Source organism: Osmia bicornis, chromosome 5 (assembly GCF_907164935.1).
Source record: "Osmia bicornis bicornis chromosome 5, iOsmBic2.1, whole genome shotgun sequence".
NCBI classification, from domain to species: domain Eukaryota; kingdom Metazoa; phylum Arthropoda; class Insecta; order Hymenoptera; family Megachilidae; genus Osmia; species Osmia bicornis.
The window spans coordinates 10,239,416-10,266,977 of record NC_060220.1 but is presented as its reverse complement, the minus strand read 5'-3'; the positions used below and the strand labels follow the sequence as shown (position 1 = coordinate 10,266,977).

General features: G+C 32.2%; 4 protein-coding genes across 8 annotated transcripts; 1 reads left to right on the top strand and 3 right to left on the bottom strand.

The window, feature by feature from the left end:
- The first annotated feature begins 140 nt into the window (after positions 1-140).
- Positions 141-27,284, top strand: LOC114880697 (ras-like GTP-binding protein RhoL). 5 transcript variants are annotated; one of them, XM_029196974.2, is made up of 6 exons: positions 13,767-14,034; positions 16,867-17,036; positions 22,952-23,081; positions 26,287-26,401; positions 26,862-26,979; positions 27,064-27,284. In XM_029196974.2, the coding sequence occupies exons 2-6, from the start codon at positions 17,018-17,020 to the stop codon at positions 27,261-27,263; spliced, it is 582 nt and encodes a 193-aa protein (XP_029052807.1). In that variant the 5' UTR covers positions 13,767-14,034; positions 16,867-17,017; the 3' UTR covers positions 27,264-27,284. The 5 variants fall into 5 exon arrangements, with proteins under 5 accessions (XP_029052809.1, XP_029052810.1, XP_029052807.1 ...); XM_029196975.2 differs by lacking the exon at positions 13,767-14,034 and adding an exon at positions 15,402-15,426; XM_029196976.2 differs by lacking the exons at positions 13,767-14,034; positions 16,867-17,036 and adding an exon at positions 141-233.
- On the bottom strand, positions 2,916-8,683 carry LOC114880696 (exportin-2). Its single transcript, XM_029196973.2, has 16 exons — positions 8,456-8,683; positions 7,838-7,983; positions 7,411-7,749; positions 7,224-7,331; positions 7,055-7,147; positions 6,807-6,974; positions 6,607-6,736; positions 6,345-6,508; positions 6,092-6,281; positions 5,827-6,025; positions 5,490-5,750; positions 5,329-5,420; positions 4,520-4,820; positions 4,285-4,452; positions 3,902-4,212; positions 2,916-3,600 (listed from the first exon to the last, which is right to left on the bottom strand). Exons 1-16 carry the CDS (start codon positions 8,538-8,540, stop codon positions 3,455-3,457), a joined length of 2,901 nt encoding a protein of 966 aa, XP_029052806.1. The 5' UTR covers positions 8,541-8,683; the 3' UTR covers positions 2,916-3,454.
- LOC114880703 lies at positions 9,088-10,125 on the bottom strand. The gene is made up of 5 exons (XM_029196987.2): positions 10,051-10,125; positions 9,709-9,944; positions 9,561-9,624; positions 9,305-9,489; positions 9,088-9,199 (listed from the first exon to the last, which is right to left on the bottom strand). The coding sequence occupies exons 1-5, from the start codon at positions 10,123-10,125 to the stop codon at positions 9,088-9,090; spliced, it is 672 nt and encodes a 223-aa protein (XP_029052820.2).
- On the bottom strand, positions 10,697-16,856 carry LOC123987821. The gene is made up of 2 exons (XM_046285947.1): positions 15,779-16,856; positions 10,697-11,111 (listed from the first exon to the last, which is right to left on the bottom strand). Exons 1-2 carry the CDS (start codon positions 15,840-15,842, stop codon positions 10,873-10,875), a joined length of 303 nt encoding a protein of 100 aa, XP_046141903.1. The 5' UTR covers positions 15,843-16,856; the 3' UTR covers positions 10,697-10,872.
- Positions 27,285-27,562: the final 278 nt, after the last annotated feature.

Sequence of the window (27,562 nt, the reverse complement as noted above, 5' to 3'; positions counted from 1 at the left end):
TTGGGTATAAGTCGTGTTCCGAAATTCACTGCCAGTATTGAAAATCTACATTACTTAACTAGATTTCAGTACTGGCAGAGAATTTTGGAACGCGACTAAATAAAAACGCCATACGCCGTGTAAACAAAGTGACTTATGATTTATGATACGTTAGATATAATAGATATCTTCTGAAAATAATATTGTGAATTGTGTGAAAGTCGAAGATTGCAAGACAATATGAATGAGAGCAGGTAAGATATAATATTCATATATGATATTTAATATTTAATTTTATATTGCATATTGTTGAGGATAGCAATGAAAGCAAGGGAGTTTCGAGTTGGTTTAAGTTTTGTACATTGCGGTTTTAGCGTTCTTTCCTTTCATTCCGGATTTCATTCTTTTGTTTCTTCCTTTCTTCCTTTGTTTTTGCGTTTTTCTTTATAGGCTTACTCTTATCGTTTTCGTTTTGGCATCCATATTATCATCTTACGTGCGTTTCTGTAATAAAATATTATTCCACCGAATTCAATGGTATGGGTTATTTTCATAAACTTTAACGCATATATTCATAAATTTGTAATAGTTCAGTCTAGATGGTAATTATTTTCAATTATTATTGTTTTATTTTTATTAAAATTGAAAACTTTGATAATTATTTAAATTGCGGACGACTGTTCCGATTTCGATGATTTTTAAATATGTTGTAGAAATCAACATTTTGAACAATTTTTTCCTATATGTACATATAACCGCCGCGCCGCTCGGTCTTAGTTTTCGAAATATTTTTGAAAAACTGTCGAATATTTTAGGAGATAAACTGCATAATTTTCAATTATTTACAATAACTTCACTCTCTCCATTCAGATCCTGCTCCGTCCAATGCAGAAATGTTAGAAATCATATAATGCACTCAGTGTATAAAGGAGATATAAAAATTTAAGGTATTTCTCATGTTATCACACGAAATATGTCGAAAATATCGGTTTTTGATTTTTTTAAACACGGCGCACCCGACTGAAAAATCTGAAAAAAATTGAGGACACCAGTCATGCTAATATCTAACTACGGTGAAAGTAAAAATCTAGTGTCTCGAAAGTTTCTACCCGAAATCTCAATTTTTCGACTTTTTTTTGCGTTTTTGATTTTTCACGCCTAGGATTTGCAACCGAAAAATCTGAAAAAATTCACAATCATAAAGAAACATCGCTAGAATATTCTAGAATTTTTTCAGATTTTTTGAATGCCATTAAATAGGGAAAATATGGCAAAACCCACTTTTTCTTTCTCACCCTGTAACTTCCCTCCCGGTTGAGATACAAGGTTGAAACTTAGTGTACAATGGTTTTTTATTATAAGCTATAAAATGGTGCATTGCTAAATAAAATCGACTCAAGGGCACTTTTGACCATCTTATCCTGCTATACCCTTTTTGTAGTAAGTAGATACATATAAAGACGATTCAACAGGTATACAGTGCATCTCATCGATATCATTTATACGTGATTGTAGCGACACCAACGATCCTAGTATCCGAACGCTACCTGTACCGGTTTCGGTGCGTGGGAAGGTTATTTCGTAAAAATCAGTTAAACTTAAGTTTTTACAACTTTTTCAATTTATTAACTTAATTACTTTACAAAAACTCTAATTTTCAACACAAATTAAACCATTACAACACTTTAATTTACAATTTAAACTTAAAAAAATAAAGACAATATCATAACCGATGCGGATTAATTGTAAAAGAGCGATTATTTAAATCATTAAATAAATAAAGTCTTGCAAAATAAATAAACTATAAAAACAAATTCTTTAATTATAATCATATATGTTTGAAATATTCATGAAGGAGACTGAAAATTGCCAGTTATAGTCATTGTTTGCTGTAATTGGCATACAGCCATTTTTTATTAAGAACATCAATGACCCAGTAAGCACGATATAAAGATTAATTAATCTTGATTCTTAAGAATGAACCCGACGTCACAGACGTCTTTAAGCTTAACTAAGCATAATCAATTATTTTGACAACCGACTTTCCAATCGAGCTCATTATTCATTTTATTGGTTAATTAACAAACCGACTGTTTTAGCGATTATTTATTTAAGTATTTCCCTCCAAGGGTTACACATACCCTTTACTTTGAGGGTAGCGTACTCTAGGAACTATGGTTCCTTTCTGCCCACCAAAAAATTAGCGTCCGTGCGTAGGTTAGCAGTATAGCCGCCGCACCGCGCCAATCTCTCTCATTCAAATTCAAATCGTGTTTTTACTCCAATTTGTCGCATTACATTGATTTTCGTTTGTGGCACTTTACACTCCACTCTTACAAAATCTGCGCTTCTTTACAGTTCCTTACTCATGTATGAGCTGTCTCATTTACAGTAAACGTTGATCATTAGTAGCCTAAACTAACTCAACGCATTTAAGAAAATTTTATTTCTTCTCGAATACAAAAGTGTTTCTTGTAAATTAGGCATAATGCCTGCTGGCTCACGATATTATACCCAGTGGTGGAGACACCTTCCCCTCCATTAGCTTAGACCGCCATTTTTCCTAGAGGGACGCCGAGCATGATCGAGGGTGTATGTAAGTATGTACATACCAAGTTATACCTCCTCTTTGTTCTAGTTCAACCAATCGTATTTTAAATATGAAGAACACTTTACAAAATTATTTTTATTCATTTAAAAAAGTGTAATAGGTGATAACGTATTATTTTATTGAAAAATTTATTAAATGATGTGTTTGTAATATTCTTGACATGTAAAATTGTTTTATTAATATAAAAGTAATATTTTCATCTTAGTTATACAATTCTAATAGAGATATCCTACACCGGTTATGGAAGACTTAAAGGCGGGAAATTTCAATTACATTTACGAATGAGAAGGAACAACGTGGAAACAAATTTGTTCAAAATACAAAATGTGATTAAAATTTTTTGTTCAACAATCATTACAAATACAGTAGGCATAAAAATTGTACATCCCACTTTGAAAATTATTTAACAATTAGTTCATCCACAGGCCATTATACAACAGCATAGCATTCGATTAGATACTCACCTGTTTATTAAACAAGAGATCACCTAATCTAATGAGACGTGTTTTACTTTTTTTTTTTAATGTACAAAGAGTGAATTGATTTAAATAATTCCTCAGGAATGTTATATATAAATAACACAGCGGCTGACTGTTTCAATCAGTGTTGTGCTACAATGTTAATATTTCTATGATGTCGGAGTCACAGATTCCAAACAGCATCACATAAAAATGATAAATAAATGCTGAATTATTTAATTACATATGATAACCAAGTGATACAATGTTCAGTCTCGCAGCGTTTCGTAACAAATATTAAAAAAGAACTTCTTGTGCCTCTTTGTTACAGTTCACTTAGTTCGATATTGTTTATTTTCCGAGTAATTAGATGAATCTTTAGTCTATCTCGGACATCTAGCTTGTATTATGCAACAGTAATGCCAACTGTTTGAAGATAGGTCCTCAGATGATTTGCGTTAGGCTCTGGAATTTGGTCTAGAATATTGAGTAACTGTCGTGGTGATAATCTTGCTAATCCTTGTGCTAAATGCAAACGTACGTCACCAACCGCTAAATGATTAAAAATTGTAACATAAAATATCATAATAGATTTCTGTAAGGCAATTGACGACACAGAGAAAGGAGGTTTCACTACTCGTTATAATACTCGAGAGTTACCAGGTATGTTTTAAACAGAATTCTAAAATTTCAGAATGCGAAATTTCAAAAATATTAAATAAAATTTTTCTAAGTGAATGTTTACACGCACCTAGTGGGACCTTCTTTCTCTAAAACGCTATCTTCCCGAGGGAAGTTCAGATAGATACTATACATTTAAATGCATTGTAAACAAATATTATAAAACCTATACCTTCTAATGGATCTTTTGGAGGATTTTTTGCACAAAGAAGTTGACTGTATCCTACTTGATAACCAGGTGCATCCTCAATTTCAGGAAACGCGTCATCCTCTGGTAATGTAGTTTGATCCTGCGGCAATTCAAAGAATTCTACTAATGTTGCTAATAAACGTGGATAATATGTATTGAATGGCCTTTCTAGCATTGCGGGACAGTCGATCAGTAAATTTGAGATTCCTACTGCAGCTACTTTTCGTTCAATATCACCCGATACTTTTTGCAAGTCTGCTAATAATACACGTTCTATAACCATACCAAACATTCTGTAAATAAGATGAACATTATAATTACCTGAATTAATTTTACTTTTAATTTCGAATGTAAAAATAACTTACTGAGATTGTATTTGATCTATAATTGTAACCAAATTAGTCGCACCATACCTAATGATATAATATGCAAAAAATACAATTAGACCCTTTACAAATTTTGTTGTTTTTGATGATGAGAGTCTTTGAAAAAGTAATACAAAAATTTGTTTCACGTATGGTTCCAAAACATTCCTGAAAATGTTATATTATTGTTAATACAGATAAAAAAAAGATGATTTGCTTTTACGTGAAAACTTACGGTGCAAAATGTTCAATAATACTTTGTAACAATAAAAAGCCTTCATGGTCATTAGCTTTTGAAGCAATCAGTTTCTGAAATACACCTAACAAACCATTTGTTTTATCTTGTGCTACTATATGGTGTGCACCATGGCTAATAAAAGCCCTTAATAACCGATTCAATGGATGAATATTAGCATGACGTTCAAAGAGCACAGATGACAGTAAACAAGGGAATAAAGCCAAATATGCTTCTGGCATATCTTGAGTTCGTAATTCCAAAAGCAAGGCAAGAATTTGAAAAACGTATGGTAGAAATTCTGAAAACATCATTCATTAAAAGACTGATGAAATTCTTGTAACCTTCGAAAAACGTGGTAGTTGGATATAGGATCACTTTCACCCATAATTATGTCATCATAATTATATACAAAATTAAAAATATATTTAAGTATAACAAAGCATGTAGAAACTTCGGGTCAGGTCGAGAAAAATCGGGTAGAATTGGACATGAATTCGAAAGTATTTTGTCCGAGGTTATTAGTTAGACATTAGTGTAACTAAGTAGGGAGCTAGAGTGAATCTGCTACCCCCTCCCGACCTGATGGACTGGCCCCCTCACTATCTAAAAATTCTAAGATCTCACAATTTCAGGTTTTTAAAATATCATATTTTCAAAATTTCAGATTTTTAAAACTCCAAAATTTTAGATTTCTGCGGCCGAACCCGAGTTTCGACATATCCTTAATATACATATACACAACAAAAAAAAGTACAGGGGCAAAATGACCCTGTATTCAGCGTGCGAGAATTAATACAATACTATACCTAGAACATCTTGTTGTAAAATTTCTTGGAAAATTGGAAACAATGCTTCTTCAAACGATGAAACCGCTACCTTGTGAGTTTTACATACGATCCTAAAATCGTATAAGAAATGTATAACTTTTATTATTGATATCATTATTTTTTGTTTGTTTAATACTTACTTAATGGATAATGCAAATGTTTCAAAGAGAAAATGATTGAAATTAGGACGACTCGGATTTTTAGATACAATGGCAAGTTTTTCTGTAAGTTTCGGTAAAAGATCTGCTAAAAATGGCACAACAATTTCTTGTAAAACACCAAAACTTCTCATAATAGCTTTCATGACGTATTCGTTCTCTTCTGAACCAGGCATGTTTAAACATGCAAACAGACCTTTTAAGAGATCTGCTGTTAGCGGCGATAAATCAGTTCCTTTAACTCTACAAAAGAATTTTACAAGCAATGTGCACAACAATACGGTTATAACATTTTTAAATAAACTATTTGTTTTCTTACAAATACAAATTATCAGGTCCTTTCATTGCAAGTATTCTTTCAATTGCACAAGCAGCATATGTGTGAACAACAATATTCGTAGCACTCAAGTGCCTAATTAGTTGCGGTAAACTTCCAAGTATCATTTCTCTCGGCAATACTGATCTAAAGGTCATTATAAACTTAATTGCATCGGCTTTAAGTACAGGGAATTCGTTCACTGAAATGCAACGTTTAAAGTTATGATTCTATAAATTTGATTCCACTCTTTAACAAATTTACGTACCATTTGGTTTTACTAATTCTGGTTCAATATGCTGCATTGCAAATTGAGGTAGTGGAACAAGTTCGCTACTTTGTGTAACGCCGTGTTTTTGCGTCTGAGCTTTACTTGCACTACTAGTGACTAGATAAATTGCAGCATCCTTGCTTCGCCAATTTTCAGCAGGTTTTTCCGCATAATTTTGTAACATTACCTAAAACCGATAAATGGAATATGACGACATATACATGTGGTTTATATAATTTGATTTATTTACCTGAATATAGGCGCCAAAAATTTCCATTATTTTTGCTTCAAAATATTTAGAAAGCACTTTAACTAAATCACATGCAGCGCGTCTTCTTGTATCTACATCGCTACCTTCAATATCTCGCCTAATGTATTCTTCAGGATTATCCTCAAATAATTCATTATCCGATTCTGTTAATTGTTAAACAGTTTTTATTATAAGCCGATAATAACGTATGTTTATTGAAACTGTACGTGCTTTAAATACATATATTATTTGCAGTGATTACCTCTAAATTTCATATTCGGAATTATAACCTTTTCACATATACAACTTAAAGTACCTGGATCCACAAACAAATATCTGTACTGACCACGATCTGCCACTGTTGCTAAAAATTGTAAAGCGTTCGAAACTAACTGCAAAAATATAGTTTTATTAGAATGAAATTTATTTAAATACGTATAATTTTCTCTTATATTTACGTACAGTGTCATATTTTGGTTGTTGCCCTGTAGACGTAAGTAGATTCCAAACTGCAGTTACAAATTGAGGTAAATACGGTTGAAATTCTTCATCGTATTTCTGAGCATAAAGGCCAATATTGTCACAGACTTGTGATTTTAGTTGTTCGATTACTTCTGGCTCCTCATCATCCTATACATACATCAAACATTATAATGCAAAAATATTATTACATAAAACGAGTATAAGAACAGATTTATATGTAAATATACAGAAGATTGTAGAGATGGAACATCTGTATTCAACAGGGTATGAAAATTTCTCATCCACACAGCCATATTGTCTTCAAAAAATTCTGGTAAATCCTAGAATAAAAAATATTGTTCATTTTTTTTTTAATATAATACTTTCTTATATTACTTTATTAGTTATTTTACTTACTTGAAAGTTAAGAGAATAGAACACTTTAGATAAAATTACCAAAGAACTATATATAACTTTTAATGCTTCTACATTGTTCGCATGTACTTGTGTTAAATTCATTGTAGCCTACAATATATAATTTAGCAATTGAAAGAAGCAGTTAATATGCTATATTGTGTAAAAAATTGAATAAACAAATTCTTACAACAAACAAATCTGTTAAAGGTTTAGCAAATCTGTCCAATACAAATTTTATTTCGGTCCACAGACTTTGACTTTTAAATTCATATCTATATTTTTTAAATAAAGAATGTGCAGTATGTAAAACGCCATTAATAACATGAAAATCCCCTGTATTGAATTTTTCAACCATTTGGTCTATAAGCTCTGGCCACTTATTTGGAAAATCATATTTTCCAATAATTGAAACAGCATCGGACAACTGTTTCTGAATAGAATCAGGAGAATGCAACATTAAATTAACGATTAATTTTTTTATAGTTTCTCTGTCTTGGGCATGAATACGATCAACAGAATCTTCTTCCTAATACAAATGAAATCCAATTGCATGAATTAAAGTACTTAGATCATTTAATAAAGAATTCGATAAGAGCTACAACATAAGTAATTACCACTTTCCAGTTACGTTTGACATAGTTTTTAAATGCAACTGCACCAGCAATTCTAATGGTTATGTTGATTTCAGATTTGTCCACAAGATGTAGAAGAAGTAATGGATAATTTTGATTCACTTCAACAGATTCTAGAAATTTCTCAGCTAAAGCAAACAAACAAAAATAATTAATAATTTTATTTCTTAATTTATCATACAGGATGTAATGAATTAAAATTTGTGTAGCACATATTTATGTAATATCCATAAAAAATAGAATACTTTAGTAATCGCTTTATTATTGGTACCAGAGAATGTCACTTTTCTTAACTTTTTTATATTCTTTCGTAAATTCAAGTAATGAATATCTGTTTTTAAAATAATTGTTATTAGAAATTAACTTGGTTTGTTAAATACTTAAAGAAAAGGATTGAAGTAGTTCTTGACACTTGCAAGTAAAATTCTTTTGTAAAGTGAATCTGTTAAAATGCAAACCGTGATTTGTTTACATGTTTAATTACAAAAAATGACGACAAAAGCACTTTTGTAAATTAGAATACCTAAATGTTCAGAATCGTATGAAAAATTTAATGTTATTTTCAATAATTCATATAGAACATAGAGGTTATATATTCACCTGGTCGCCTTTCATTTACGTCTGGACTAAGTGTATGCTTTAAATATTCACTAAGCGTAAGCAAATTATCATCCGTCAGTTCCATATCGGCTTAACTTAAAAATTCTTCCTTTTCCTCAAAGTGAAAAAATATTAAATCTTCAGAAAAGAATCTCGAAACAACGCAGTACATATACACCGGCTTTTGATAAATTAAATCTTCTAACCAATGCTCACCGTCGGTTGGCGCTTACTGACATGCTTTGCGCGGGAAAATTATACATTAAAATAAAACGTGCTCATTATATTCTCGTAAATTCTTCAAATTATACAAATAAGGACAATAAATCTACAATTATAAAAACCAATTGTTGTGGTTCTTTGCATTTTATTTTGTACATACATATAGTCAAATCAAGTAAATAAATGTTTTGAACGCTGCACGTAAAAAATATAAAAAGTGATTATTTTACCTAATAGCGAAATTTGAATTTAATACATTTCTTGAAACCAAAACTTTACATAAATGGAATATATTTTTAATCCTTTTGTCTTATCTCAGCGTTTTTTATAATAGCTTAACATTAACAAAAATTGTAATTTACATATGTACTGCAAGTAGTAGTAATAATAAGATATAATGATGAGATAAATTATTTATTAAAAAAATTAGTCAACATTTTCTTCTGTTTTATTTCATTTTTCAATCCTTTCAACATATCTTGCGCAGATTTAATCTTCAATAATTTAATATTATTATTTTCCCTATATTAATAAATAAAAACAAAATACTTAATAAAAGATACTTAAAGTGCTAGTTATAAACATAAAATATTTAACAAATTTTCTTTTTGATATTCTTATACTTACCTTACATCAATCAAAACAGCATTAATTTTTAATATTTCATCATTCTCTTCGGCTAAGCTTAAACAGTTAAAACCACAGTCTATTTCGAGTTTTGTTAATTTGTTTTTAAGTTCTAGCAATTCCTTATTTGTTTTTTCATATTCATCGCAATATTGTTTGATATCTTTCGATAAAATATCTACTGACTAGAAAACACGTGTAAATTTCCTTTTCACAAATTTTTTCTCAAAATATTTTAAATGATGTGTAAACTTACATATTCCTTTTGCGCGCGCAAAAAATTATCAGTGAATTTTGTACTTTTGATTCGGAAACTGTCACTAGAAAAATCGTGGAGTTTTTATAAAAATGAATTCATATTAATTTTTAATTAATATTAAATAAAGAAATTCTATATGAGAGACCATTGTTCAGAGAAATATATTCCTCTTTCTGCAATCAAATTTTTCAATTCCTGTTCTTTAAAGTCTGTTAGTTTGGTAGACTCGATAATACTTGTTCGCAGACGAGCTTCATTTTCCTGCAGTTTTGTGTATTTGATTTGTCCTGACCAAATATTTATCGATAAAGTAGAATAGTGTAATTCCCAATAGTACCGGCTCGTTTTATATTTATTAATCATTTTTTTCAACTCTATATACTTGAAAATACATAATCATAATCGTGTAACTAAGTATGGATTCGTTTAAATTTATTTAACTTGGAATAATATAGAAAAGGATATAAACTTCAAATAAAATTATTACTTCTTTGATCAAACAGTTAATTCGATCGGCTTGATTGTCAGAAACTCCTTCCACATTTACCGAGAATTCAGCCATTTTTCTTCGTACTACCTACATTAATAAAATCGGTACTTTTTTAGCGGCGAAGTGTCTAATATGATTTTCGAATTATTACCTATGGATATATGGTAGATAGATAAGCGAGGCGCATAAAAATTTGGTTAGAGTCAGTGATGCGCTTTCGTGGGATTTTTTCTCACTAAGGAGCTGCGTGAATGACATCACCGACGAGAGACAATCGCTCGTCGCGTCGGTGGTGACATTCCAAACAGTTATAAGTTTGTATATTACATGCCATAGCTGTGTATATTGTTGCTAACCTCGCCTGTATGTATGTGTGCAATATTGTGTGAATTTAGCTGCAAGCTTGTAATCGCAAGTGTTGAATGAAATGTAATATGGCGACGATGCCATAAGAGTATGACTGCAGCATGTCTGCGTTATGTTATATCAATGCTCATAAATTAGGAGCCAAAATTCAAAGGAATAAACAAGCATTGATAAGACATTGTAAAACTTTCAACGCGGGTGGTGATCGTGCTGGGAGAAATGGAAATCCGGAGAAATAAGACTGTCCCATTTCAAATTTCTAAGAAACTAATTTATTTCGGGCCGTATCTAATTTGTTACTCTTAACGAAAATCATGTTGGTTCTTGAAACTGTCGAAGTCTCTTCGACATCCTGCTTATTTACAGAGGGTCGTAAATTCTCTTAAGGGTTGCCTCGGCTCGCTAGCGCGAGACCTTTTTATCTTCCGTTTTCTCTGGATCCCACGCTTTCTCTTAGCACGTGTGCACAGAATCATTCTCGAGTCTTGACGGAGCACCACCATCTTCCACTCGCCCAAGGATGGACCGAAGCCAGGGAGAGGGACCGCCTCCGGACAGAGATGGACTCCTCCACCATTGGACCAGGGATGATCCTGAGGGAGGATTCAGGATCCAGCGAGGAGGGGATGGCAGCCAACATCGATCGAAGATCTTCACCGCCAAGCTCAGATCGATTCCAAGCTTCAAACCGCCTGCATTCATTTTTGTTGAAGATATAGAGAGAAAAATGAAGTCATATAATTTCTATTTTTTTTTTACGCAAAGGTGTCTTGTTTTATTAAAAGCCGCGCCGCGAGCAGAGCGCTTCAGCGCTTCACGGGCACATAACCCACGTTCTGCACATCCTAAAATATCCCTAGATCACTAAATCCACACGCAACAATATATGTACAGGGTGTCCCAGAAAGAGTGTAAGCCGCTTAAGAGGGTGATAGCTGGGGTGATTCTAAACAACATTTTCGCAGAGGAAAATGTTGTTTAAAGCTTCGTTTTTAAATTATTAAGGAAAAACACTAACCAATCTTAGCGCGCGGGCTTGACCTAACGATAAGTCTCGAACGAACAACTCGGTACCCCGCTAGTAGATACATTTACACTCATGAAAGTGACTCGTGTAGTTTTTCTGCGTACTTTCTGCAGTTCCTCTTATACTTGCAACAAATGTTGGTATTCGTATAATAAATTAGCTGCAAACGTACAAAATAGCAATACATTTTATTAATGTTATTTATATAGTATTCTATCTCATTAAATGCAAGCTTTCTGCTCTCCTTGAAACTTTCTCTATGTATCTTCCTAATCTGGGACCCAATGATACTTTCATATTTGAAGAACACAGATATGTATATGTATAAGTATGTGTATGTATTTACATAAGTCCATGACTGTCCACCGAGAGAGGATATAACGTACTTACACATCGACTAACCCCCTACTTTTGCACGAGCCTAATTAGTGATATAACCACCTCGACCAATCAGACTGTGTTATTCTCGTAGGATTTCTTGTGATCGGTGGAAAAAACATATAGAGGATCACTAACTAAAACTTTGAAATTTGGTAATTTCGGAAAGTGTAAAATTTGAGTCTCGAAATTTTGGAGTTTTCTATTCTAAAATTCAAAAATGCAGATTTAGAAATTAAAAGATTTGAATTTTCGTACATAAAATCTGCATTTTCAAAATTTTATATCTTGAAATTTGAATTTTGAAACTCTGAAACTTTTAAATTTGAACTTTGACATTTTAGTGAACTTTGAAACTTTTAGAATTTAAATTTCGACATTTTAAAACTTTGCATTGTGAGATATTTCATTCTGAGACTTAAAAATTAGAATTTTGAAATTTTGAAATCTGAAATTCGAAATTTGAATTTTGAAGCTTTCAGATTTGATGTACATGTTAAATTTTACACTATTCAGAAACTAAAAATTATATTAATTTTTATTTAACTTTGAGTAAAAGTTTAAATTGAAATTTTGATGGAACTTCAACATCGCCATTTTCTCTAAGGAGACTTATCGCGCTTAGTAACCGTATACATCGTTTTATTTCAAATTTAAATACAAATAAAGTAACAAATGTTAGTCAATAAGAAAATTTATGAAACTTTTAATATTTAAAGAACAGAATGTTTCTAATACTATTGAAAAAATGTAAATCGCGGTATTGTACCAAACTTGTCAAACAATTGAATAATGTTCCGTCGTGCAGTCATTAATTAAACCACCTACGTCATCAATCGAATACCATTTATGAACATGAAATTAAATATTATTCCGAGCACAGAGTGTGTGTAATTTAGAATTTTAATTTATGTACACAATCAATCATAAGCAACTGATCATTTACGGGTTAAAAATTATTTTTAACTTTCGTTACAATGTCTGGAAAGTTATTTCGATTAATTAAATTCCCTGTTTATTATTATAATAATCGATATTAAAATATTTCTTTAAATAATACATGATAAGCGATATACATATTTATGGCCGGATAATAGATATTTAAATTTAAATCATAAATAAATCAACTATAAACTTGTTTAGGAAACATTTATTAGAATGAATTTTAAATATCATTAAACATTATTAAACATATATTAAACATTAATTATAATGTTAATTATAGTATAACGATTAATGAAGTCTTACAATTTATAATATTTTTCCTAAAACGTGTAGTTTAAAGAAAAAGTTGATGGTTCTTATCACAATGCTATGAAATGGAATTAAAATTGATTTTACTAACGATTTCATTAATATACAATTGAAAAAAAATTAAAAATTAAATGCAATTTGGAAAATTTTCTCCGGCAGCAGATTCAAATTCGCGCCTAAGAAACTACTCTTTATTACAATCTATCTGCTTTATGGATAATTTATTTAAAAGAAAGTTTTGCAATAGAGTACACTCGCGATCAAATCAAGCTTCTCCAGAGAGACTAGTAGTTCCTGCCCATATTCGAACTCCCGGCTTTCCCCTTAGGCGTTCCTGAGAAGAATGACAATGTAAGGAAGGAAGCCCCAGATATACATATAGGTTTGTGATCTCCCACCGTTTGCGTATAAACATTTACGTAGGAAAAATTTAAATCACTTTTAATATTAATATCGACAAAATAAGAATTGTGAGAATTCTTGTTTCCCCTATATCACCATTGTCTCTAGGGAAGCCTAATCTGATCGCAAATATACATACATAAAGCTTATCACAATTTTAACCTTGAATATATTTTAAACTATTGTTTGCCTACACCTAAATGCATATATAAAGAAATTTATAATAGTACAATTCACTATTATGCTAAAGTTTATTACGATCTGATTGAGTCATATGTAAAGCTCTCCTTGTAAGCTATGTGTAGAAATGATGTATCAGTGAATGTTTAAAACGCGTCGGCGGTGTTTCGTAGTCGTGAAGCAGTCGTCGCGCGAACTGTGTCCACGCAGGTTTCCCGTTACGTCCGTCGGTATCTAAGAGAATTTCAATCAGTTCGAGTGGATAAAATCAAACCTGAAGAACGTACCTTTTCATGCATCGAATGAAAAGTGAAAATATGTCATACTGTCGCATTAATCGGTTGTTTTGTTCGACTAAAACTTTGTAATTAACGGTGAGTCACGAGCTATTTTATTATATATTGCTTCATCAATAATAGTATTGTAAGGTAAGTAACTTTTCACACTTACAACAAAAATATAATCTTTTATTTCATGGAATGAATTTACACGATCAAATTGTGCGGTAATTTAATAACCCTTGAACAGCGGAGTTTGGCTCAATTGGGACCCAAACTTACAAAACATATACAAAGATTTTTAAACAAAAGAGTTTCATATTATATTGGAAGAATAATTTTTGGGCGGAACAGCGTAAAATTTAGAAAATAAAAGTAATATGAAATACAAAAATTAAAATTAGTGATCTCTCCATGATCCGTTGTCTGAGGATTAAATTAAAGAAATTTGCAGTTTACCGATTTGCAGTGTAAAAGAAAATACGTTAACATTGTTTAAATCGTAATCGCGCGATCAATTATTTAACATTGTTTTTCGTTGAATACCAAACGTTATATTTAATAAAATTATTTTCTCTACTTAACTTATATCGAAGTGAAGTTTCACTTCCTTATTAATTGCGATGTGATTTTCATCTTATTTTGTAAATTATCATATAATTTTTATTTATTTATCTCTCTCTTTTTTAAAATAAACTTTTATCAAATTAGATATTATTTTCTACAAAATTAATGTAATAAATGAACGCTATGGGTTTATCGAGTTACTTAAAAGTTCTTAAATATTTTAAGATATTATCGTAATTGAAAGAGTTTCATTAAAATGACCGATCTTCAGATGTATGATCACGCTGTGATAACGTTATCATTCTTTATCAACACAAAAAATCAGCCGCATAGCGACTTATTATAGTACCATCTTTGGCCTCCATTTTCTCGCGCAAAATATTCGCAGAGAGAATGAAACACTGATTATTATTGAAATTATTTCAGTTCTTGATAGAAGTGTATCTTTGAAAGGATATTTTTCTGTACCGCGGTAAGAATGAAACTTCTATCAAACAGGATGAGGGATTGATAACAAACCGCGAGCATTTGTTAATCCTCTACCGTTTCATGAAAACTTACCACAATACTTACACATTTCAGGCAATAATAAAAACTGTACAATCATTTTTTATCTTATAAGAAAAGTACATTCGCCGAAAGGACTATCAAAATAAGATAAAAAATATTGTAAAGATAAAGGTTATCGGTTTAGCACGATTTGCTGACAAACTAAGCCTTGAACGTACGCTATTATTGAAATGCATCTTTTACGTAAGCATAAGCATTTAAATGATCGAGTCGCGTGGAGGATATAATGTTTCGTATCTAAGTACATAGTTTTTAATTACGTTGTTCAGAAGGCCTAACACGAATACACAGGTTCACGAACAACCAGATTATGTCATCGCTACTTCATTCGTATGTTAGCAACCTATTTATGTAGGTACATAAAAGTCTTGTATCATTGCGCGGGAGAAAGGTAAATAATTGTGAGGCGTCAAAGAGACGAGTTAGGTTACACCGATAAAAACTCTTCAATGACGCTCCTTTTTTATCGATTTGGTTCATTGAATATGATAGAATAATAGCAGATACATATATGTATGTATAAGTAAATTGTGATGAACTTACCACACCTGATATTTATTGTTCTATTTTTTGAACAATAATAAATTTTGTGAAAGATTTAAAGGTTCAAAGATTCAAATTGTAACGTTTACAGTAATTTATATAAGATTAGTCTTTAAATAAAAATTAACTGAATCATAGTTTCTAGTGCTTAAAACATTACCTTTCTTGTGTGTCAAGGATTTGGACACAGAATCACTTTTCATGGATGCACAACTACACTGCATGTAACCTCAATAACAATATTTACATACATCAAATGCCTCCACATTATTTTTTTTTTTTTTTTTTAATATTGTTAACATGTATATAAGTACAATATAGTTCAATTATTGATATAATTAAATATAGATATCTGTGAATTTTAAATTATGACAAATGAGAACAATGCACTAACGAAATTTAATTACTGTATTTCCGAAATTGGTGCAAAGAAAAATGGAATGCGGAAGGAAGGGCGTGGTTAGAATTATTTGATGCGAAGCGTGTTGAAGGCACACCCTCAATCTATCTACGCATACTACCCACTTTTTCGTCTCACTGTAACTCTCTTATTTCCTGTATCATGGACCTGTTATTCTCCAGGATTACTCAAAACCACCGCGTAAATCATCAATATTTTGTCATTTAAATCACGTAACGATATTTTTCATAAGCAAAAACTGTTAATTAATAAATTCATTGTAATGGTTATAAGTTACTGAATTTTAATTAGATTATAATTAAAATAATATTCCATTTTCTTCAGAAAACGTGGTAACACGTATGAAGGTAATTGACAGGAAAGTATGATGATCTCAGTTTTATGGGGTCGAGCAGTTTCACAAATTAGGAAACATAATTCCATCATTTTAATCAAACAATTGTCCACCGTTGCGATGCAGTGAATCAGGCACAAAGTATTCTACAGTCACTGTTTCAACTGCATTGATATAAATGATGGTTTAAATTATTTCGAACACATCTAGTTTATTATCTTTTTGGGATACTTGTTCTTTTTAGCTTTTTTATCTTAAACTCGAGTACTTGTAGTTTTTTAGGTTACTACATTACTATTTAAATATTGAATAAATATTAGCTTGTTGTATTAATATATTGTTAATAACATAATTAACTTATAAAAAACTAAACTCGCTAAATCGTCGGCAAATTTGGAAATATTTATTTATATGCAGATCGACATATGCATATCAATAAGTCTTATGGATATGAAATATCACAGCACTATCAATCTCTTCCCTTTCTCAACAGCCGAATAATGTAGCGGATAATGGAGTTGACCGGATGACAAATAGATAACTAGCAACACTTACTGTTGATAAGAAACGCCATCAAATTGAGCGGGAAGTTGAGAGTAAATTGCTTTGGGCTCGTGATCACTGAATTCTCATTTTTATAAGACATGTGCAACAACAATAAAGGTAAATAAATATAATATAATAAATGCATAATATGTATAATTTAAATTTAAAACAATTTTCTATTGTTTAAAGTTAATACCATTTAATGGTTAACCCTTGAACAACGGAGCCTGGATACGTATACAAGGATATTAATCTAAAGTTAAATGTATAACTTTTAAACCAAAGGGTTTGATATATTAGAAGGATAATTTTAAAAGAACAGTGTCGAGTTTAGAAAATGCAAATAATGTGAAATACAAATTTAAATTAAAATTGTGGCTCTCTCCATGGTCCGCCGTCCGAGGGTTAAAGGTATTAGATGTACAAATTAATTTGGTGTCTTTTGAGCGCTTCCTCTTTCCTTGTTACCTAGTATAGCTACATTCTTTGGCTTCTGCCCTGTATATGCACCGGTGCCCCCAGTGCTCTTTCAACTTACCTCCCAAAGCTTCCTACTGTGATTATTTTGTTAGCGGGTTTTTTGAAAATTTTCCTGCTCTTCACTCAAATCTTCCAATTACTACAGTCATGTCGGTAACGCCACGTTAATTTTTATTAGTTGGTAAGCGAGCATTTGCCCGCAGGGACAACTTACGGGAGTCCCGGAGGTTGGGGCACACCCTCCCTGCCTCCCGACCTCATTGCAAAATTAAAAAAAAAAAAAAATAAAAATTAATTTGGTGTCTTCTCTTTCTTAATTGAAGATTTATTTTTAGCAATTCGTAGTAATTTCAATTACGTGTCCAAATGTAATCATTCTTGTTTTAATTCCGGATTTAAATATATAGCCTAACCTAACTTAAATACATCAATAATAATTATACAAATTCACTAACGCATTCACGCACCGTTGGTGAGCCGATTTGTAGCCAACTTCACTGCGACAAGTTCACTAACGCATTTACGCCGCGTTGGTGAGTGAATGCGTGGCCAACTTCACTGCGACAAGTTCAATGCAACTCAGGGTACACTCAGTCCCATCGAAGTTGTCGCAGTAAAGTTGGCGCACAAACGCATTTACGCCGCGTCGGTGAGCCGATAGGTGGGGTGCATCGGCTCACCGACGCGGCGTGAATGTGTTTGTGCGCCAACTTCGATGGGACTGAGTGTACAGCTGAGGAAAAAATACTATTATTGTTCATAACAGCCAAAATAATAGGTTTACGTAAAAACTGCGTATAATCTTTCTTGTAGAGCTTTTTATGAGCTTCATTTTTTGTTTCAAACTTTTTTCTCTAAAATCAATATTTTCAAAGATATTTAGTAAGAACTGTCAAAACTTGGGGGGGGGGGGGGGGGGGGCAAACGAGGCTTTGTCGCCAAAAATCCTTTTAGGGACTTTCTTCTCTAATCAAGGATAAGCTTTGGCAAAAATTTCAGAAAAATCGGAGGGTTGTCGCTTTCGGAACTTTACCCCACATTAAATCCGCAAAAGCCTGGGAAAATACTTAAATTTAAAATAGACATTAAGAAGACGTATTGTTCAAAACGTCGAATTAATTTGTATATCTAACAAACAATTGTAACGATCAATACAATTATTATTATAATAGCAAGAAAGTACCAGACTTAGAAATAAAATTAGTACCATAACCCTTTGTGAAAACCATTTACCATGTGTATACAATATGTTTGATTTAAGTGTGTTCACGCTATTACTTGTTCCATACAAGTATTGTTTTTTTAGATCTTATTTACAGAGATATTAATATGGGTGTGATATTTTCAAATGGAACTATACGCATATTTTTATTACTGTTACTTTATTACGCATTTTCAGACGAATTTAGTGATGTATATAACGATTATGTTTGAACAATAATTTACCGTCGGAAGAAATCGGGTGAAATCGGACGAGATCGAATATCCATTCGTACTTATCGAAAGATACATTCGAATACTCGCCCAATCCTGCTCGATTATCGCCATTTTTTTCCGAATCGATCTGAATTCCAAGCAATCCCGAACCCGATTTGCACCGATTTTTTTCAACTTGACTTGCGCCCGTAACCTTGGATACCATATTGGCGTTGAGTACCACTGTCTGCGCCTCGTTATCCTTCTAATCTTTCACCATGTAAAATATTTTTAAATATTAGCAACTATTGCTGGAACAGGTTATTTTGGTGATTTCTTTTTACTTTTCTGATTATTCACCTCTTACTTTTAGTTAATTTCTTCTTTAGATAAATTCTGATATTATTTCTTAATATCGGGACGTAGAAAGACCTCTATTAACTATTTTTGCTGTATCCTTTTATGATTTTCCATTATTCAAATAAATAATCAGCTTACATTCTATAAAAGTTTTCTGCATCATAATTTAATTGTTTTAATTAACATATCTTTCAAAACTTAATTAAGATTATTTCAAAATCTGATCAGTGATTACCTATAGGATGTGAACACTTATGAGCAAAATACGATTTGTGATTAATTATCAGATTTTTAAATGAAGTTAATTTGCATTAGGTTGCAGTTATAATTGCTTTCTTTATTATTAAAAATTAGGAGGGGCGTTAAATGTATTATGATAGTTGTTGTGAAAGCAGATCTTGCTTTCTAAAAAACTTTTAAGAAATAAAGCTGGTGTAAATTATATTTGTTGATATTTAAAATTCACGCCGTTCAAAATAGCTCATGCACGCGCAAAAAGAAGTAAGAAAACGAGTAAGAACTCTTATTTTTTTATTGCACTAAATGTATAAAACAAATTTTTTATTTATTAATGAGAGGAAATTGACAAAACTCCACATCTGTGAAAAAGTTAACGTGACGTTTCTGTTTACTAACAATAATGTTTCACAATAATACAGCTTAGTTTCGAACTCTAGAATGAGTACACAGGTTTCAAAAACATCGAATTCTTCAGTGATAATACTCGAATATTAAAAATCAACGTTCTATAACAATTTTTGAGTAACACACTCCGTATAATACTTACAGTTGTACAAAGACTCGTAATGAAATCAGGCTTCCATATGGGAAAATGGCGATATACAGGAAACAGGAATTCCCAAAATATGAAAAATAATTTAGAAAAATGAATAATATAATTTTCAATTATCAAATATTATAAAATTTAATATAAATTAATAGCAAAGTAAGTATTAATTCAAAGTTTCTCGCGTAAACATTTATATGCGAGTGGTGGTCCGACACAGACCTATACCGCAACAATAGGGCCGCTTTTACGATTTGCTACTCGAAACGAGACGTATCTACTGAAAATCGGGAAGTTTGTAAACGTTATATCTTGAAAACTAATTAAAATCGAGTGCATACATTAAGGCTTAATGAATTCGTCTTGAGAAGCACAATTACATGGTATGAAAAAAAAATGTATTTTGCCGTGCAATTCTCATATCAACAATTTTTTCTATCATTAATAGTTACGGAATAACGGAATTATAACACTTATATAAGCTGGGACACCCTATATATCGTTGTTCAATTGTAATAACCGCTCTGGAGAACCCATTAAGGTGTACTTTAACCACTTGAGGTAACCAAGAATTCAAGTTACGAGGCCTATTACTAACATTTCTTGCGGCTTTCCACGTTAGCCATACGGAGGTTCGTCTACGCGTCTATTTCCTTAAACTTCCAGTGTTACCTACCAACACTGGTCGAGTCAACTGACAAACGCCATAACCTAAAGAAAGCCCCTGCTACTCAACCGCTCCCTCCGGCTCATAGCACCTAAATTTAATGTTGATACAAGATCAGAAACAAAAGTTGGACTATTTTACTTTATGTTTCTTATATACTTAATCAATTTTCTAAATCTTATCTATTATTTAATTTCATTGAGAAAAGAAAGGCGTTTAAAGTGTGATGGACACAATAGTATACAGGGTGTCCCAGAACTGAGACGAATTTCGTGAAGGGATGATTGCTGAGGTGATTCTAAACAACTTTTTCCTTTGCCAAAATGTTGATTAAAGCTTCATTTTGGGGGGAGCGCGGGCTGAACCCGCGAGAGTGTTGGCTATTGATTACGTTCGAACGGCGGTCATGAACAAGTGCGGCAACACCACATCGGTACAGTTTGCAACTTCATTTTCGAGATATAAGCAATTGAAAATTGGGATATCAACTTCCGAAGCGCGTGTTCTGCTTTCAAACAGCTGACAGCTATGCAGCTATGGTTTTTTAAAACCATAAATGGTTCGTTGATTCGGCAGATGTGCATCCTTGTCTTTCCACATGTCTCTTTGGGCGGACGCTGACCTCGGATACTAGAGAATGGACTACCTGCTTAGCTATCAGCTGTTCGAAAACAAAACACGCACTTTGGAAGTTGATATCCCAATTTTCAATTGTGTATATCTCGAAAAGGATGCTTCAAATTGTATCGATGTGGTGTCGCCGTGTTTGTTCATGATTGCTGTTTAAACGTAATCAATAGCCAACACTTTTGCAGGTTCAGCCCGCGCTACCCCCAAAACAAAGCTTTAACCAACATTTGGCAAAGGAAAAAGTTGTTTAGAATCACCTTGGCAATAATACCTTCACGGGATTCGATCCAGTTCTGGGACACCCTGTATTAATTTCGATATAATCTTGTTGACATTATACCGGTAACAAAATCGTACCGGTTATACATCCCTGGAAATAATAGCGTGTATACACTTGAACCAGACATACTGTATATAAAATCAATTCTTTTTTTCATTTTCGGAAATGAAAGGTATGTATTTTTAACTTCTGTGTAGTATTATAAAAGTTCTAAGGTTAAAGTATTATTTATTGAAATTACAAAACAAAATCTGATTTTTATTCACATATTCGATAAATATTGATCAATAGAGAAAGATTTAGAAATTTTGTAGCGAAAGTCTGTATAGTGGAAAAAAAAATACTGATCGAATTGAGTATGTATCCTCCTCCTTTTCGAAGTCGGATAAAAAAGAGAGGAATGACATTGGTGATTCAAGATATAGAATGATGAAGGTATGCAATTCAAAAAGGTACGAACACAGCATATGTGATGCGGACGACACATTATAGAATGAAATAAATTACATATACACATATTTATATGCATAACATAAACCATCAAATTTTACTGATTTTAACAGGAAAGATATTGTTTCTCATATCAACTGAAACTGTTTATGTACATTATTACTCGATTTATTTTTTTAATTAATATTAAAAGTACATTATAAAATTAATTCAATGGAATTTAAAAATTTGTTTAATATTGTACATAATTTATTTGAAAAATGTGTGTTAAAATTTTGATATTGAAAATAAATAATATTTTAATGTTTAATTTTATAAATAGATAATTTTTTTAAAAAATATGTAATTTCATATAAACCAAAAAATTCAATATTTTATCACAAGTGTTTTTTTTTTTATTTATTAGAACTAATAATGATGGGATGGTAATATATTATTTATAAATTATATTTATATAATTGATAAAAACATAAAAACTTTCGATTTTAATTAATTTGCCATACAGCAAACAATGACAAAGCCAGCCTTGATGTTCACTCGTCGGATGTATGTAAATACTTAATTACCTATTACCTTCATCGACAAAAAAGGCATAAAAATTACAAACTTATTGCAAGCTTTATTCATTTGATATCTTAATAGAATTAATCCTATATGTATTTACTATTCAGAAATGAAAATTCATTAAAATAAAATAAATATTTGAATAACTACGTACATATCTATGTACTTATACAATAATAAAAGTTGGTTATTTTTATATTTGAAGGACTCAGTGGGAAAAAGGCAGATGCCACAATATTATAAAATTTACATGGAAAAAAATTAAAATAAAGCTTGTTGACGGTACAAAAAACTAAAAATCAACGTAAGCGCGAAATGTGCCCCCTTTCCATTGAGCTTCTCATTTATAAAAATACATTGCAAACTAAAACAAATGAAATTACTTTTATATTTTTCAGAAAATAAAAAAACACTTTCCCGACATAGACCAATTAAAGTCACTACAATTGGTGATGGTACAGTAGGAAAAACATGTATGCTTATTACATACACAACAAATGAATTTCCTTCCGAGTATGTACCTACTGTGTAAGTATTATATTAATCAAGGATCATAAATTTTATCTTCATATATAATGAAATGTAAAAGATATTTGTAATTCATAAGTTTTAAATAATTTTATACAGTGGTTAAGCAAAATGTTTGTCAAGTACATTCATCTATCCCCTGGTTTATTGGGCTTTCAAAATAACGGTTTTTTAAAAATAGAAACTGTTAAAAACAAAAATTTATGCTGTGCACATATTCGTATACTAGGTATAACCCGCTCGTCCCTCGCGTATCTAGAGCCCGTGCCGCCGCACGCGCACCTAAAATATGTATGCGACCTATACTTTCTATAAAAAAAATTGAAACCTCTGTAACTTTTGACTCCGACCACTTAGAAACACAAACGAAACGGTTTTGAGCTGGTCTCGACGAGACCTTTCTAATGACGTATAAAACGTATCTCTAGCCCTAGTAGTTTTCGAGTTGAAAACTTTTGTCAACTTCAAGATAAACCCATGAAATTTAAAATACATATTACGAGAGTGGAGATAAGCAAAACCTAAGAGTTTCAAAGTTCTACGTTTAGCCGTTTCCAAGATATAGGCGGTGGAAAATTGGAGTTTATACGACTCACTGCCTCACTGACTTACTGACTCATCAAAATTATAAAGCACTTCCCGTGTAGGTAGAAACTTGAAATTTGGCATGGTGGTAGATATTGACGTGTAAATAAAGGGAAAAATCGAAAAATCCCAAAAGGTTTGAAAGTACCCCGCCCACAGGGGTTTCAATTGTTAGCGGCTAGGGCATACTAATATACTATAATAAACCACTTCATGGGTAGGTTAAATGTTGAAATTTGGTGGAAAGAAGGTTCTTTTAGCACAAGTACAGAAAATTATCAAAAATGCCTAAAAAGTGTAATAGTGTCCCGCCCACAGAGGTTTTCTTTATGAAAGTAGAGGGTAGAGTTTTTATATTATAATTCTATAAACCAGTTCCCGTGTAAGAAGAATTATTAAAACTGTTTTGGTAGGAAGAAGGAAGCTTTATGGAAAACTTTCTCAAGAAAAACAATCTGCATTATTTTAAACACTTAGAAAAAAGTAATGATATCCCCCCCAAAAAAACATAAATGTGAAACAAAGGCCAAAGGATTTTTTTGGGAGGGGGGTATTGGGGGGGGGGGGGCTTGGCCTTTGTTTCACATCTATGTTTTTTGGGGGGGGGATATGTACATAGTCTTTTTTTAGTATGGTTCGTTTGTTAAATCCCTCCTCTGCCTCCTTTTTTGTACATACATACACAAAAAGCATTCATATTACAGTATTTCCCGCTTTCTGCTCGCTCGAACGGGTCCACTAGGGATGTGCGGGTATCCGATATTACGGGCTCGGGCGGGTGTCCGATACATGCGTGCAGTCGGATAGCCCGACTATTTCGAGTTAGGTCGGATAAAGCGGGGCAGACTTAGATGAGTTCCCACGACTCAACTCTCGTGTATGTACAATGAGTCCCATCGAAGTTGTCGCAGTGAAGTTGGCGCGCTAACGCAATCACGCCGCGGCGGCGTTAGCGAGCCAACTTCACTGCGACAACTTCGATGGGACTCAATGTACATACTTGTTAATGCTTGCAATAAGCATGTTCAAAATCTATTTTGTATAAAATGAACATACAGATGACATGGAATGAAATTCATATCAAATAAATTCATTAAAAGTATTATTTTTCCACATAAAAATTATCTTATTCCAAAATTCCACATAAAACAGATTTTGCATATGCCTATTGCAAGTATTAACAAATACATAAGAATTAGACCGCGGGAGTTCGTCCAAATCTACCCGACTTTATCCGACCTGCCCCGAAACAGTCGGACTACCTGACTGCACGTATGTACCCTGAGTTGCATTGAACTTGTCGCAGTGAAGTTGGCCACGCATTCACTCACCAACGCGGCGTAAATGCGTTAGTGAAGTTGGCTACAAATCGGCTCACCAACGCTGCGTGAATGCGTTAGTGAATTTGTAGCCAACTTCACTGCGACAAGTTCAATGCAACTCAGTGTACTTACATACAGGGTGATCCTCTCGCTAGGGGACATAAAGGAACACTGGCGACAATGGACCCCTTGACCGCACCATAAAGAGGTCCGTATTGTCACGTATCATCGGGGACCTACCCGGGCCGAGACGACTCTGTGTGTCTTCGTGGTGCGGTCAAGAGATTCATTGTCGCCAGTTCCTTTGTGTCCCCTAGCGAGAGGATCACCCTGTATGTTCGGACACCCGTCCGAGCCCGCCCGATGTTTTCGGAACCAACCCGAATAGTCGGGAACCTGACATATCAATCGGGCCGCACATCACTAGGGTCCACATGGATCCACAGTCAACGCTGAATATTAGACAGAAAGATAGGTATTCTGAGTATTGCTCGGGCTCGTTGATTCCACTGAAATATTAATCAATATTTAGCTCAATTACATGAAGAGGTCTATGAAGATCTAATCAAAAACCAAACACCACTGTTAATTACGGATTTCATTACCAAGTCTTTTCGATTTGAAATTGTCACATCAACAATTGAATCAAAATCGCATTTTAAATGCTATCGAGTGATACGTAAAATTCTATGATAGCGATGATAGAAATTAAACTTTTGGACTAATTTTTTATTAATTTTGTATTTCTAGTTTTTATAAAATCAATTACTGTCTACCGATCACAAGAAGTCCCATGATGAGAATAACGCAATCTGATTATGTTACACGTACTTACTTGCGGTCGTGACGTATGTAATTAAGTTCGTGTAAAACTATAGGGTCAGTCGGTGTGTGCGTAGTACGCCCTTTTGCCCCTGTGCCGTCCCAAGAGACTTCTTGTCATCGGTGGACACTACATACATACATATAACTTTAAATGTATTTACTTATGTATGTATATTTATTATTGCATGAATAGACTGACATATTTTGTTTTTCATTTGCATTTTATTTTTATTTTACGTTGAAATCAATGAAGTTAATTAAATAACTGACTATGTTATGCGCATTTTGGTTCTTTATCGATTTACGCGGAATTGAAAAAGAACCAAAGGAATCGAAGAATCGGTCTTCCGTGTAAATCGGGGGATAGATGTATAAATAAAAATCTAATTAAAAAGTAAAATCATATATTTAATATTATTTTTGTGAATATGTATCTACATACCTTTATGATGTTTGTAATCTCTTTTCTTTAGTTTTGATAACTATGCAGGGACAATATATATAGATGGACAAGAATTTGATATGACTTTATGGGACACTGCAGGTCAAGAAGATTATGAGAGAATTAGGCCTTTATCTTACCCAAATGTAAGTTACTTATTCTTTAATAGTATCTTATAACAGTAATGGGTAATTGCGCCCGGAAGTAATCAATTTCTGAACTCGAAAAATTAAAATTTATATATTTCTGCATTTCCGAATTTTTCTGTTTTTTTTGAAGGTGTAAAAATTAAAAATTTATAAATTTTCAAATTACCAAAGTTAAAAATTTATAAATTTCCACACCTTACCAACATATATCTATGTGCGCGGTGGTCTGAGTTCTTCAGCGGGCATTTGATCTGCCCATCTCTATTTTATATTATACATATGTATTTTAACACTTTGCTGACTGGCTATTTCATGCCAAAACTATCCTGTGCAGTCGGTCATTTTGCTGCATGGAAATACGAGTATACTCGTGACCAGTCAACAAAGTGTTAATATGTATAGAATTTGTAATAAAATTTCAAAATTTCATCAATACATTGTTTAATTTTGTTTTCAGACAGATTGCTTCTTGATCTGCTTTTCAGTGAATTCTCGTACTTCTTATGAAAATGTTGCAAACAAATGGCATCCAGAAATCAAACATCACTGTCCAAACACACCTATAGTTCTTGTTGGCAAGTATCTTTAATATAGTATTTTATTATTTATAAATTTATTTAATAATTTAAGTTATAATTGTTTGAATGTCTTCTTGATAGGTACTAAAGGAGACCTCAGAAATGTAGAAAATGTGGATACAATTACCCTTAAAGAATGCAAAAAAATGAAAAAGAAAATAAAGGCTTACAAATATGTTGAGTGTTCAGCTTTGAAACGTGAAAATTTGGAAGAAGTGTTCGTGGAAGCCATTAGGGCAGTACTGAAAAAACCATCGAATAAACTATGTTGCACGTTTTGAATAATAAATTATGAAACAATATTTATAGTAAATTGTAAAAAGCATTAACTTGTAATAATTTTAATATTTAAACAAAACTATCATTCCAAAGATTTTACATTTCTTCAGTATTCTTTTTAGATTAAAACTAAAAAATGAGAAATGTATTAATGCTTTTTACAGAATTAAGTAAACTTCATTGTATACCTATAAGTAGTATATAGAGCAAATTAATAAAAGGAAATTTATTTTGTTCATCCTACTTTATGTGTTAAACTTTCTGTTTAACATGGTTTCTTTTTGCAAAAAAAAAAATAAAT

Excerpts from the sequence above, each read along its gene's own strand:
- LOC114880696 (XM_029196973.2), bottom strand. The coding sequence starts at position 8,540 with ATGGAACTGACGGATGATAATTTGCTTACGCTTAGTGAATATTTAAAG. Across the intron at positions 5,751-5,826 it reads GGACCTGATAATTTGTATTT|AGTTAAAGGAACTGATTTAT; the intron begins GTAAGAAAACAA and ends ATTCTTTTGTAG. Across the intron at positions 5,421-5,489 it reads ACATTTGCATTATCCATTAA|GATCGTATGTAAAACTCACA; the intron begins GTAAGTATTAAA and ends ATACGATTTTAG.
- LOC114880703 (XM_029196987.2), bottom strand. The coding sequence starts at position 10,125 with ATGGCTGAATTCTCGGTAAATGTGGAAGGAGTTTCTGACAATCAAGCC. Across the intron at positions 9,945-10,050 it reads TTAACTGTTTGATCAAAGAA|TATATAGAGTTGAAAAAAAT; the intron begins GTAATAATTTTA and ends TGTATTTTCAAG. Across the intron at positions 9,625-9,708 it reads ATATATTTCTCTGAACAATG|TGACAGTTTCCGAATCAAAA; the intron begins GTCTCTCATATA and ends CGATTTTTCTAG.
- LOC123987821 (XM_046285947.1), bottom strand. The coding sequence starts at position 15,842 with ATGCAGTGTAGTTGTGCATCCATGAAAAGTGATTCTGTGTCCAAATCC. Across the intron at positions 11,112-15,778 it reads ATCCTTGACACACAAGAAAG|GCGGTTTGAAGCTTGGAATC; the intron begins GTAATGTTTTAA and ends AAATGAATGCAG.
- LOC114880697 (XM_029196974.2), top strand. Across the intron at positions 23,082-26,286 it reads TCCGAGTATGTACCTACTGT|TTTTGATAACTATGCAGGGA; the intron begins GTAAGTATTATA and ends TCTTTTCTTTAG. Across the intron at positions 26,402-26,861 it reads GGCCTTTATCTTACCCAAAT|ACAGATTGCTTCTTGATCTG; the intron begins GTAAGTTACTTA and ends TTTTGTTTTCAG.